Source organism: Medicago sativa, chromosome 2 (genome assembly GCF_051527215.1).
Source record: "Medicago sativa cultivar Bolivia chromosome 2, Bolivia_mono, whole genome shotgun sequence".
NCBI lineage: Eukaryota > Viridiplantae > Streptophyta > Magnoliopsida > Fabales > Fabaceae > Medicago > Medicago sativa.
In genome coordinates this window covers 50,719,026-50,734,050 of record NC_140750.1, presented here as the reverse complement: position 1 = coordinate 50,734,050, position 15,025 = coordinate 50,719,026, and the positions used below count along the sequence as shown (strand labels likewise).

At 31.8% G+C, this 15,025-nt stretch overlaps 2 protein-coding genes across 2 annotated transcripts; one reads left to right on the top strand and one right to left on the bottom strand.

The window, feature by feature from the left end:
• Positions 1-62: 62 nt before the first annotated feature.
• Positions 63-4,208, bottom strand: LOC146948628 (COBRA-like protein 4). The gene is made up of 6 exons (XM_085744832.1): positions 4,058-4,208; positions 3,861-3,940; positions 2,030-2,486; positions 1,504-1,651; positions 853-1,142; positions 63-442 (listed from the first exon to the last, which is right to left on the bottom strand). The coding sequence occupies exons 1-6, from the start codon at positions 4,155-4,157 to the stop codon at positions 156-158; spliced, it is 1,362 nt and encodes a 453-aa protein (XP_085600958.1). The 5' UTR covers positions 4,158-4,208; the 3' UTR covers positions 63-155.
• A 6,104-nt stretch (positions 4,209-10,312) lies between these two features.
• On the top strand, positions 10,313-13,924 carry LOC146948627 (UDP-arabinopyranose mutase 3-like). Its single transcript, XM_085744831.1, has 4 exons — positions 10,313-10,716; positions 12,516-12,766; positions 13,025-13,193; positions 13,353-13,924. The coding sequence occupies exons 1-4, from the start codon at positions 10,399-10,401 to the stop codon at positions 13,692-13,694; spliced, it is 1,080 nt and encodes a 359-aa protein (XP_085600957.1). The 5' UTR covers positions 10,313-10,398; the 3' UTR covers positions 13,695-13,924.
• The last annotated feature ends 1,101 nt before the right edge of the window (positions 13,925-15,025 follow it).

Here is a 15,025-nt window from a genome sequence, read left to right as displayed (position 1 = left end):
ATTGTTATTGGTTTAGTAAAAAAGGAAAACAAATATTAATGATTCAAGAAATTACGCATTAGTGGTCTCAAGGAACTCCATGTTACATATATCCAATCAAAATCAAACACTCTCGTAAACTAATTTGCCTCCCTTATATATACATCAAAAAAGACTCAAAACCAAATGAAAAATGATGCAATAATCACATAGGTTGTCATCATTACAACACTTGTTGGTAGCCTTTGAGCAGAATTTGGCAAGAAAGGGTATGAATCAGGAGGTGGAAGCATACATTCATCACCATTAAAGTATACCCTTCTAGGAAAAGCCCATCCTTGCTTAAGTGTAAATGTGTTCTTGTCCTTCTTCATAAGCACCTCAGATTGCACATTCCCTTTAGCCCCAGCTTCCATTATTAAATCATTGTAGAATTTCAAACCATAGAACATTCCTGTGTCATCTGCATACACAATTCAGCCATGCACAAAAGTTAAAAAAACAATAACTCTTCATGTGACTCTATGCATTATAGGGATATTATATGTATTTGGATTGTATGCACTCGAAATTGCACGCATTCATACAGTGGCACATATGTGGTTGTCTTATTAAGATCAGACGGTCCAGATTTCAAGCTTGGTATTTTAGATTAAAAAAATAAATAAATTGGCTTGAAATTTGGATTGTACGATATTAATCGGATGACCACAAACATGTTGATTGCAATGCAACAATTGTGACTGCATGCAATCCGAATTTGTATTAGAGACGTCGAAGTTAGATAAGAAATTTATTTTCTTGTTCTGTTAATTTCTGTTTGTAATTCAAGTAAACAAAATATAGACGGTGTCTAATATTTGAAGAACTTACTTATGGCTTCATAAGGAAGAAGTGGCATGTATTCAAAACTATAGACTTGGGTAACATTACTGAGATTAGGGTGTTGCACAACAAGACCCCATTGTGTGTAATTCATTCTATACTTGAAGTTGATGATTGCAATCTTTACACGCCAATAATCCTTATAATTATCTTTTATATGCCAATGCACACGAACAGGACAAAGGTGGCGTGTGCATTGCAATAAAGGTTTTGGTGCGATATCACTCTTCCTAGTCTTGTTATTTCCAGCAACCTCTTTCAGGATCTTTGAATCTTTCCTGCATTTGCATAATGACAAATCAAAATTAGCATTACTATTTCCAAATAATGTTATAACTTATAAGGCTCTAAATTGCGTCCTGTGACTGCAACTGCGGCCACAATATAAAAGGTTTTAGAGGTTTCTATAACTGCTATTGCAGCCATATGGTTAAGACTAATAATCATGATTTTGGACACGGAAAGCTTTTGTAATCTACGCTGCGACATCACAAAACGATGTCTCTACAACTGCAATTGAAGTTGCATCAACCAATTGTATTTGACTGAATTTCTTGTCCTATAAATGATTATGATGCAACCTCGACAGCAGTTTAAAAGTTGGCTAATAATGTGGAAGTAGAAATTAAGGCGTCTTACGTTACGCAAGTAGCATTATTCTGACAACCACAAGCACAAGTTGGACAAGCTGTGACTTGGTCATTGTAGAATGTTGATAAAGAAACACAACAGCTTGGGTTCTTGGAGGCAAGAAATTGTGAATAAGTACATGTCACATTCCAGGACACTGCATAGGAAAAAAATACAGGAACATTAGATAATATTAATAGTACATTTGTATTCAAGGTTTTAACCTGTAGTGATCGTCGCTTTGTGTTTGTATCACAAACTTTGTTATCGAATATTAGATAATACTATTTCCAGAACAGTTTCTTTAAAGCGTTGATTGTAACCATCAAGGTTTTCGAAAAGGATCTGCAATTACAATCAAGGTCGCGACATCATGTTTTGATGTCACAATGACTGCAATACGACTGAGACTGAGGTTGCATCAGCTACATTTGACCATAATTCTCGGCAGTATTAAAAATTACGATGCAGATTCAATTTAAAATCGTGATTGTTAACTATTTGCAATATACTCAAAGGGAATTAGTATGCATACTCAAAGCTTGAGCTTTTCGCCTACGATCATCTGTAAGAATAACAGTTGAAGGAACTCTCTTAGCCGGACCACATGAATATCCTGCTCCTGGTCCAAGCAATTTAAAATCCTGAGGTAGTTTAACTGTCTTGTTAGTCCTTCCGGAGAGTCCTACACCCATCTGAAATGCCGAGATTGCACCTGAAGGGTCCTGTCCCCAAGATGTTAGCACACCACCTTTGCAACAGTTTGTGTATTGCATATTGTAAGATGCTCCAGGTAATAAGTCAACTACTTGAGGACTTCTCTTGCAACTATGAGGAATCTTTAACTTGAACTTTGAACAATCTCCTTGTTCTGTTGCTTGCGCTCCCATCATGGCCCATATGATTTCTTTCTTGGCCCATGTCCATCCTAATGTCCATCCCGGGTTCATAATGTTTCGGTATAGTTGAAAGTTAAACAAAGTTACAGTTGCCTGCCAAAATTTGACATCATAGGGGGCGTTTGTTTCATGGTTACAAATTGAATTCCCAGGAATCTAAGATGGGAATTATTTATTCCCATGTTTGGTAGACATGCACACAAAAATATTCCAAGGAATGAATTATTCCCAGCAATATTTTTTTACATTATACTGCATTGTTTTTATTCCCAACAAAAAGGGTGGGTTTTATTTATTCCCGGCGGTTAACATCCTTTGTGTTTGGAAAGACCATTTCTACCCTCCTAAAACCGCAATATACCCACGTTTTCTTTGGTTACATATCCACTATCTTTATATAGCAATTTACGTGCCACCTAGAATTTATTTCTTCTCTGCACTAATTTTGCTATGGAAAAAGATCATACAACTTTTAATATTTGTTTTTTCGATTGGATGTTAGTAGGCAATGCACTTTTATTGGAACAATAAATGTCATATTGTTTTTTTCCTACAAAAGTCATATTATTTTGATTGCATCAATAAAAGAAAACATAGATGAATTGATGTATGAAATAAAACTCTCAAATATACTGGTTTAGATTCTTTTTGATGAATTACAGGTTTAGATTGTTCATTGATATGAATAGTAATAATTTGAAGTAATAGAGAAAACCAAAGACACGTCTCTTTTACCAAATATGATACAAGGGTATTTTGATAATTATATATATTTTTTAAAAATAATTCCCAGGAATTCAAATTATCAACCAAACATATTTTTTGAACATTCCTTGGAATAAAGTCCACACCTTTTATTCCTGGGAAAAGGTTAATCCTGGAAATAATTTTGGTAACCACGAAACAAACGCCCCCATAGTATCTTGATTAGTTTGAAGATAGCTAGAGCATTAATTAGCGAATTTTTGTGTGTAAATTAAGCTATCATCCACGTGTAATTGTGGAGATTAACCCCTCGAAGTAACTGAGATTCATTTAAAGGATTCACCATTTTGAAAATATGTTTTTCGATACGCACTGGCCATGACACGAACTCCTATGGTTAAGGGATCCAAACATCTATGTGTGTTACACCGTGTTATTATGCGAATATTAAGATGAAACACTTCTATCATATAGAGTATTATTATGTGTTACTATATCAGGAGTATCAATTAATCCACCATTATTCAAATCCTTTTCTAGCTTCTCGAATCTATTTCTTAGTTCGACATCAGCATCAGATTATATATTATAAGTTCATAATATTTGAATTTTGATAATTTTATTCTTTTGGTAATCACAAAAGACCAGTGATTTCATCATTTTTGGAAACATTTTGGTATGCACAACTTATAATGATTACATTTGTAGTTAACTTTTCCTTAAAAGAATAGCATGATCAGACAAAGTTTGGAATTTACTTACCATATAACCATCTGATGTCCATGACATAATATCCCATCTTATTGTCACATTCCCAGTTGGATCCAATGGATCAAATGCCTCTACAAGCATAAAATAAAATAAAATAAAATAAAATAAAATAAAACAAAATTAAATGAATTCATTTATACAATTATATTCTTAGACCTATGTTTTTTCATATATGCAAAGCAATTTACCAGCTGGAGATATAAGAATGAGGCATAGAGCAACAAATGCAACCAACTTCAGCTCTCTAAATGTGCATCTCTGATGATGTTTACCATTATCAAATTCCATGCCTGAAGTTGAAGTTCCAAGAAATCACCAAATTGTTATAATGTGTTGCACAATTTGCAAGTGTACAATGTGCTTGTCTTTATAACAAAAAGGTTACAACAATGTGATTGAAGAATGTTATCACGTAGTAGTTGTAAGGTCCTTGTGATATTATAATACCATCTTATGAAATATTTTGTTTGCCTTAGGACACATCAAGTCTTAATCTGTTTTTTTTCTTTAGATTTCACTCACTTTTCAATCATGAAACCATCAACTTCAAATTTGTGATTATGCGTTATGGTTTGAGATTATTTCTGTCTAGTTTAATCAATTGTATTGATATTGATCACTCCCTTCCTTCGTCCTACTCTGACATATTTGTTTATTAAAGAAAAAAGCCATAAACTTACAAGAATTTTTTTTATTTGATCAAGTTAACTTTATGTTTTATGGATTCACAATTACCATAAATTTAAAGCAGATCATATTGACTTGAGAGTGATGTACATAGTATTAATTAGACGGTACAATAAAAAAATATATTATTTTGAAAACTGAAAAATAACACTCATTTCCGACACAATTTTTTATTTCTTTTAAAAAAAATGTGTTACTCATTGTGAAATAGAGAGAACAAATATTATCCTTAATTTTTTGTAAAAAAAAATATCCTTAATTTTGTTAAAAAAATATATATTACCCTTGAAGTTGTGTTACTCAACATCTATGAATATAATTATTTAAGTTTACAGGGAAAATAGCAAATCAATATGTTATCTCTATGAAGTGGCTTGGGGAATGTGGTATAGAGTTACCATCTCATGGGATTGATTGAAAAGTAGTGTAATGTTGCAACGCATTTAAAATTAACTCATAAATTGAACAAATTCGATGTCCCAAGCAATAGATGAGTCTTAAATCTAAGTTAAAGTTATCGGGCCTTTGTCTTCAGATTATCTATCACACAATAATTATAAGGGCTGCTGCTTGCACCTTACGTTTTGCTGCTACTATGTTTATGATATTCTCTCTCTCTCAAAACTTTTTTCTATGAATATTTACCTATGTAAACTTATATATTGATGTATATAAATCCGGACAATCATATAGGACTTAATGAATTTATAAGAAATAAAATATTTTCTCATCAAATATTTACTATTTAATCATATTTTCTTGCTTTTATACAAACATAATCAAGACTATACTAACTCCAAGGGAATAGTCCAGTGAAGCATGACTGGACTTTTATTTGATGTATTGCAAGGTTTAAGTCTACTAATTTCTTTGAAGTGAGATAAATGTATTTATATTTGTAACTATACTTTGGTGTTAGAGGTTTTTCTTGTGCTATCTCCTCACTTAAATTTTTTGACTACAGTTGACAACTAGATGAAAGATATTTTTTAAGCGATAGATAATTGTTGAAAAGTTGAGTAAAAGTTCAAACTATAGATAATTGTTTCCTTAAAAAAAAATCTATAGGTAGTTGTTGTGACATGAAAAGGAGACACTATATATTTGAATACACTTCTAATGTACACCCAAAAAATAATATTCAAATGTAATTAAATTTTTTAAATATAATAATTTTAAATATTTTATATGAAACTTAATGTGTACATATTTGGTTAATAAACTTTAGCTTTTGTACTTGCTAAAATCCAAATCTAGCCATGCCTAGTATTAGTCGGGCACAAATTCATGTAATGGTGGATTTTGCTAGCTAAATCCACCATTACAAGAATTTGTGTCCGATTTTGAAATCAATTTGTGACACGTCCGTCAATTAATAAATATGATAATTCATGTGTTTTAAATCAAATCAAATGATGTGAGATATAAAATAATATTACATCAACAAACATAATAATTAAATACTTGCTATTTTACATCGAGAAACCCTCATCGGTCTATTTGATGTTAGACAGTTTAACTTGAAAGAGACGTTATTTGAAAGAGACGCTATGCTTGTTGTTGTTGCAAAGAGTTGTTGGATCTTGGATTCGTTGTGTGTTGACGGTTGGTCCATACGCCGCACTTTAGACATCCACCAGTGTTGTTTTCATTTTTTCGTATCACCTGATTATGTGGACTTACATTTTGTGTGGATTTACTAGGTTAGGTTTATGTCATCCCAATTCTTTTTTGTTATTTCTTTTTTCTTTTTTTAATAATATATATGAGCACCTGGCAAGGAATGTAATCTGCAAGACATCTCAACTTCGTTAAACTGTCTTCCATTCCTTTTTTATGACATTGTGCTCTTGCCTTATAAAAAAACTTGCTACCAATATTAATAATGACCAATTTAATAAGCAATATGATATTTTGGATCTCCAGCATAGTTACAAAATCGGTCAAATTGTATTTAGCACTGGGCGGGTTCCCTCCACTCACAAGTGCTCATTTGGCATTATATTTGGGACCATTGCATTACATCAATTTGAATTTTAGTGCGAACCAGCTTTGAAGGCATCGCCAAACTTTATTTGTATACAGTGGCGTCAACGTTTATTATATATGAATCCTGCCAAACATTTATCATCTGTCATTTTCTGTTTTTTAGTTCGCTCCAAATGCACACAGAATAGTCATTGGAATTTTAACAATTGTTGTGTTGTCCGAACACACCCAATACAAGAGGGACATTTCTGACTTATGTAACGTACACCTTGCTGAAATATCACAATACTTTTGTTTCTTGTTAGGCATGGATTCAGTCAATGAATTTTGTTTTTTTTTTTTGATTGGTTAAAAATGTGGTTAGTATTGCAAGTTCTACATACATGTTTTTTTAACTGTTTGCAGGGGAAATTCATGACTGCAGTTTTCAATACTCCAACGTAACGAATGGGATCCAAGAGAATCTTGCCATAAGAAGTTACTACTACTATTAAAGCTAAAGACTCAACTCCATCTATGCAGGAAAAAAGATTAAGAAACAAGAAAATTGATTTGTTTATTGTTGAAAATAACAAAAACTAATATACAAGTCAAGCTTACAAGAGTATTTATACATTTGATGTTCCTCTAACGGTTAACTAACTATAGTTGAAAACTTAACTAATCCTAGATAGAAAACGGTTACACGTAGTTAAGAGTTTAAGTAACTTGTTATGCAAGTTAACTCTCTAATCTCTCTTCTCATTATGTTTAAGATTCTCATCAAGCTGAAATAGATATCTATTAGGTTAAATATCTCTCTCGGTCCTTTTGAGTTTGACAATTTCATTAGGTTAGTCTTTTAAGTTTAGTAAGTTTTAAACATATCCTTTTAAGTTGTTAATTTATTGTACCATTACCCAGCAGTCAGACTCTATTACAAATATGCTGATGTGACAATATTGATACTAAAGTGGTATAGCAAATTGTATAATTTTTTTAATTATAAAAACCCAAAAAATATATCTTCATCAACTTCACCATGTGTTCATCAATCTTCATCATTTTTTCATCATCCTTTCTCCTTCACCATCATCATCATCATTTTTTTATCATCATTTTATCAAACTTCATTAACAGAAAATTTAGAGAAATAAAAATAGATCTTACATATGCCCTCTCTCTAAATTTTCTTTCCTAAAAAAAAATCAGATCTTTATCTCTATGCTAGAATATTAAACTTAAAAAATTATGTATGAGTAACTAAAATAATTCTACCAATAAAAAATTCCAATTAAGTAGAATACTATAAGAAAATTATCATTTTTTAGGTTCATTGAACAACTGATGTATTTGATTTATAAAATTAACCAAATTTATCAATTGTTCGATGAATCTAAAAGTAGTTTTTTTAGCCAAAAAAAAGTACTTTTATCTACACTATTTATAAAGAAAGTAGACTGTTGTGAGCTGGCTTTTTCTCCTTCCAATTATACCCCGTTGAATTTGGATTTACAAATTCTATTTTGAAAGAGAATATCTACCGAAGTTGTTACAATGTTAAGTCACGACCAAGTCGCTCTCTTAAAGATGTTTCATGACACTGCCCAAAATTGTGTAAGACATACTATCGATCACAACACCTCTAGAATAAAAAAGTTCAACTATAACTGTGCGGTTAACTACTGCATTATCGAAAATCATTCGAGATTTACACCTTCAATATGGTACTAAGACCACTCTTTAATATTGAAACCACCCTAATATGATACTTTGAGTAATCACTCTATTATGGTGCTAAGTCCGCTCAAATCTTGTGTTATCACAATTCTAACCTTTAAGTTCTCCAAAATATCAGTATGGTATTGCAACCACTCAAATATGGTGATACCACTATTCAGACTTTTTGACTTCTCCAAAAATAGAAAAAACGGAAAGAATATTTATATATTGTTAAGATCATTCTTAATTTCGACGGAACATTATTATTACAAAAAGGGACTATGATCTTAAAATACTCTTTATTTCGAAGGGACTATGTTCTTAAGACCTTTCTTAATTTCGAAGGGACATTATACCGAATAAGGACTAGGTCTTAAGAACACTCTTAATTCTGAAGGGACAGAAAAATGATATGAAGAGAGAAGAATAATTCGTTAACACAAGTTGGAGTGAGAAGAGATAAAGAGTTATCGACAACTCAATAGAACTCTTTGATGTGATTTTTGAACTGAGTGGAGTCCTCTATTTATATAGAGGTTCTGTAACTGGTTTAGTTAAAATTGCGGCAACAATTATTCTAGTGGATAAGATCAAAAGGAAACTTAACTATTAGTTAGTTCAACAAATCTTGTGGATAAGATCAAGAAGAAACAAACCAACAAAAGTGAAGGAAACAAACTTTGGATATGAATGAAGGAAAGATAGAAAACTCAGTTGAATTCTTATTCCTATCACAACCAACATAATATTAAAAATTAAATATTGCAATTTAAACTCTACGTATGTTCTATATTATGTGGGATTCACGCTCTCTATTTTTTTCAATTCACATCGCACTAACTCAAAGTCTTATTACTTAGTGTTTAATCTTTAAATTTTCTTCCAACCTCACACCAATGTTCCAACATACCCGTTAAACAAATTTGATCATAAGAATTATTTTATTGACATCATTCAAAAAGATAAGAATTTATATTATATTTTTTTAAAGATATTATATTTGTTATATTGTTGGTATCATTAAAGAAAGATAAGTATAGTTTGTTACAATATGAAAACGCAAAATATTTATTATCTATACCTAATATTTTAATCAAAATTAAATTAATTTTAATCAAAATTTCATAAAAACTAATGTTCGCAATTTATACGTTTTAGCGCAATAAGAAGAACAAATAGACGGATATGGAGTGTCCGTTTAAACGCTAGTACTTACTCTGTCTGACCTTTTTTTTGTTGACAAAAATAGCTCCGTCTGACCTTATTTAGAAGCAAAAATTCACTTTTTAAATTAATTTTGTTTGCATTATATATCAAATACATTAATTATCAAATGAATCTAAGGTAAAGTAGAATTTTTTCTTTTTGATGTTTAAAGTAGTAGATTTTCTTTGACAAAGTATTGAGTAAAACTTTTTTGACTCAATTAAGTAGAGTAGATATCACATCACATAATTACATACAATTGCATTTAATATCACATTATGATTTTCATTACCATTAAATCGATGTTGAATAAAGTACAGGTTTGACATTTGACTGTACTAACCTTTTCCTTTGGCTAGGTTAATGAGATGAATATAGACAAATTGTTTTTTTGACAAAAAGTATAGACAAATTGTTTAGAAGATCTGTTAAGAATTTTTTTGACTGTACCATCCCTCTTTGACAAAAATAAAAATAAAAACCCCCCATCTCTATTTAATAGAACTTAATTTTTGAAATTGCTATAGAATACTTCCTCAAAAAAAAGAAATTGCTATAGAATAAATTAGTTTTATTTACAATCAAAATCAACATTTCTTTTTTGACTAAATAATCAAGAGAAAAGAAATTGCTATAGAATAAATTAGTTTTATTTACAATCAAAATCAACATTTCTTTTTTGACTAAATAATCAAGAGTTAAGACTTAAGACCAACTTTAAAGATCTTTAAAAAAAAAAAAAATCATAGAAAATAAGTCATACTCATACCCTCACACACGTATGAACACCATTGGCACGTGCCAATCAAAATCCAAACAAAATTTCAAATACAAAAACCCCCCAAACCCAAACAAATAACAAACATTCCAATCATCCTCGTCCAACCCGAGGAACAAACACAACAAACCTTGTCTTTGTATCTCTCTCTGTTCCCAAGTCCCAACCATGTCATCATCCTCAACAACACCAATTCTGAAAGATGAATTGGACATCGTGATTCCAACGATACGAAACCTCGATTTCTTGGAACAGTGGAGACAATTCTTCCAACCATATCATCTCATCATTGTTCAAGATGGTGATCCTTCTAAAGTCATTAAAGTCCCTGAAGGATTTGACTATGAACTTTTTAACCGTAACGATATTAACCGAATTTTGGGTCCTAAGGCTTCTTGCATTTCATTCAAAGACTCTGCTTGTCGTTGCTTTGGTTTCATTGTTTCCAAGAAGAAGTATATCTTTACTATTGATGATGATTGCTTTGTACGTCTTCTTCATCTCTCTTTTACTTTTATATTGTTTGTGGTTTTCATTCGTTGATCAAATTTATCTTTATGTTAATGTTTCTCATTTTTTTACTTTGTTTGACTTTTGTTTTGATTTTAATTTATACCATGAGTTTGACAAAATCACGGTGACATTCTGATTTTTTTTAAGCTTTTAAATATCACGACGTGATTTTGCATAAGCTACAAAGTTTAGCTTTCGGAAAATCACTGTTGGTCACGATGATTATGACATATCAATAGCGAAATCAAACGTTTGTTGTCTGCCGTGATTCTGTCAAACTCACTACCAATTTGCTTTTTGAAAATGTTGGATGACATAATTTTGAGTTTGATTTTGATTTGTACCATGTTTGATGGTGGTGAGTTTGACCAACTCACGGTGTTACAGTGATTTTGCCTAAACTGTTGTGATTCTGTCAAACTCATTGTCAATTTTAACATGTTAGGATGAATCACTAGCTTTCTTTTTGAAAGTGTTGCTTAAAATAATATTGATATGTTCTAAGAATTTAATGAAATTTTAAAATTATTTTTGAAAATGCAAATTCTAAATCACTTCGGTTTGTTTGAGACAATTTTAGAGATTAAATTGATGGATCCCAAAAGAACTAATGTGATCTAGGATTTTTGTTTTTGTTTTTTTTAAAGAATCTAGGAAGTTTTGTTTAAAGAATTAGTATTTTTTTGGTTTTGTTAATTTCTCTGAAGCAAATATACACATACAACACGGACTCTGGCATATCGACACCGATAATAATTTGATAAAATCACATAGCTCAATGTAATTATATGTGTCAGCATTGTGTCAGTGTCCGACACCGACACTGTCCATGCTTCATAGTAATGATTGATTTGACCGAAAAGAACTAGTATCGTCTAAAGTGCAGTCCTTTTGGTCACTATTATAAGCAAACATTATTTATTCAGGTTAATTGAATAACTAATGTATATATAGCATAAATCAGATATATTAATTATTCAATAAACCTGAAAAAATGAATCTTTGCTTCTAATAATGACCGGAGGGAGTATAGTTTTAATAACTATTTTTGAATTTTTGTTAATTTCAAGGAACCAATTGATGGATGTTTTATTGTCAAAAAATAAATAAATTGATGGATGTTTGGGACTACATTGATGATTCACGTTGTTGGTTGTGATACCTTAGCTGGAATTTGACAAGATCAGTGTTGTTTCCTTGGTCTCTCTCTATGGACTTTTGTGACATTGGGATTATTTTAAAAAAATTGAAATTTTTTGTCGTTCTTATTGTTCTATATTGGATTTGTTGTTTAGATTTTCAAATCTCTACTACAGTGAACTTATCTGTAGTACTTTTCAGTTGACTTATTTTTCCAATTTGATTGGTAAGAGAACCTGCATGTTCTCTGTGTTTTATGATCTAGCATAGTTACCTGGTCTGTTTTTGATATGTACGTGGAAAGGGAAACATGTTGAGGGTTCAATCATTAGACTGATTAACTTTTGAAATCTGATAGGACATATTATTTTATTATGGCAGCTGTCACTCTTTGATTAGCACCGGCACTTTCGACTTAAGGCATGTCGGTGACTTGCACGTGTCAGTGTCCGACACATACACATTTGATTACATTTAATCACTTTTATTTTCACAAATCATTATCAGTGTCTACATGTCAGTGTCGTGTCTGTGTCAGTGTTTTATATTTGATAGTATGTTAAGATCATACGAGCAGGGTTTGTTATATTGCTAGATCCTCCTTAGGACTGATGTATGTTTGGTTTTTTCAGGTTGCCAAAGATCCGTCCGGCAAAGAAATTGATGCTCTGCAGCAGCACATTAAGAACTTGCTGACTCCATCAACCCCATTTTTCTTCAACACTCTATATGACCCATATAGAGAAGGTGCAGATTTTGTTCGCGGCTATCCATTCAGTCTTCGAGAGGGTGTTCCAACTGCTATTTCTCATGGCCTTTGGCTCAACATTCCTGATTATGATGCTCCAACTCAGCTTGTCAAGCCTCTTGAAAGGAACACTAGGTATTGGTTTGGTATCTCTCTCAGTCTATAATACTATAAGCTAACATTTCATATTGAAGGCTCGTCTGGTGTTAAACACCAGACATAAACTTTCATTTTTTCAAATCACTTCTGATGTCAACATGTTAGTGTCGTGTGTCTGCATGGGCAAGTGCTTGTACTTCATAACTTACAGTAGTCTATAATGCTATAACCTAATTTCTTGTCTGTGGAGGTGATATACTGTTATATTGTTTTATGAGATTGTTTATTTATCAGGTATGTGGATGCTGTTATGACAATACCAAAAGGAACCCTCTTTCCCATGTGTGGTATGAATTTGGCATTCAACCGGGAATTGATTGGTCCTGCATTGTACTTTGGACTCATGGGTGAAGGCCAACCTATTGGTCGCTACGATGATATGTGGGCTGGATGGTGCATGAAGGTATTCCTAATTTCAATTTTATTGAATTAACCTGTTCCTTAATGTATGCGGTATTTAAAGAATGCTAGCAAAGCAATAAAATCTCTTTTACTCACTTCTCATGTTATATATTGTGTTACACTTTGTGCTCATTAGACCCTCTTTATATTGATAATGTAGGTCATAAGTGACCATTTGGGATTGGGAGTGAAGACAGGTTTACCTTATATCTGGCACAGCAAAGCTAGCAACCCATTTGTGAATCTTAAGAAAGAGTACAAAGGAATTTACTGGCAGGAAGAGCTTATCCCATTTTTTCAATCTGTTTCTCTTCCACAGGAATGCACAACTCCTCAAAAATGCTACATTGAACTCTCCAAACAAGTTAAAGCAAAACTTGGATTGGTTGATGACTACTTCAACAAGCTTGCTGATGCTATGGTCACTTGGATTGAAGTTTGGGATGAGCTTAACCCATCTGATGAAAAAACTGTTGCATTGCCTAATGGTGTATCAAAGTAGATTCTTGATCTGTGTGAGGCTCTAGGAATAAGTTATTATGCAAGGAAGAGGATATGGTTATACTTATCAATTTACTTTTTTTTTGGGTTTTTTTTTCTTAGAACAATAATAATAAAGTTTGAATTGATCTTAATTGCATTGTTTTATATAATTTCTTCAGGATGGAATGTAACTTATTGTTAGACTATGTTGACTTTCAAATTTAATAGTGAGATTATTGCTTTTGGGAATGTTTTGTCAGGTTTTTACCTTGAATTTGTTAATCTTCCATCCCCACCTTTCTATATATTATTTTTACAAAATGATATTTGGATTCAAACAAGACTTTGCTAGTGTATTTCTGAAATACAATTGCCAAAGGATTCAACAAGATTAAGAGCAACCTGGTGCACTAAAGCTCCCGCATACGTAGGGTCCGGGAAGGAGTCCCACCATTTGGTGTATTGTACGCAGCTTTACCCTATTTTTTACACAAGAGGTTGTTTCCAGGATTCAACAAGATTGAATGGATTAAAATGATTATGATAAGTGCTGATAAAAGAAATACAATTGCCTGAGAATTTTGCTAATCCATCATTGGACACATACAAGGATCGGGTAGCTTGGGTGGACCTACTTATTGGCCTACAGTGGCCATGATCCCTGCAGAATTTTTCAGTATATATGTATTGAGAAATGATACTTGTACATGGTTACTCCTATGAACATGTGTATTAGTGTCACAAACTAGTTGATGTTAGTAGTAGGCTTATAACACCTCAGGCATGCTTAGGTTAATTTTCCCATTCATCATTGTCATGGTAATCACTGTAACATGAGATGATCATAGTGTGGAATACCATATTTTATAAAATTTTATAAATATATGTTGTATACGATATTTTAATCCTCGCATATGAGAGAGAACAAGAGTTAATTAATGAGGTGTCACTAATGTTACGTGAATGAATGGAGTTACAAGAGAGAGGAAAGGAGAGTGAACGAGGCATAAAGAAATATTAAGAGTTGATAAAACTTAAGAGTTTTCTCTCTGGTTAGGAGTATGGTGCTCTAGTTGATATATAGTTCATAGAACGTTTGTTTATCATTTCCATTTGAAATCCATAATTGTAATTTGTAAATGCAATTTACTCAATTATCCATTCAATAAAGATGAAATTTAATTGATATATAAGTTGTGAGTTCTATCAAAAAAAAATTGTCTTTATCTCTCCCACTCTAGTAGAGGATATAGTTACTAACATACTATGTCATAATAGATACCTTAAGTTGGTGATATTTATGTTGAAAATTGTTGTTAACTCATTTCATGGCATAACATGGGTTGATCA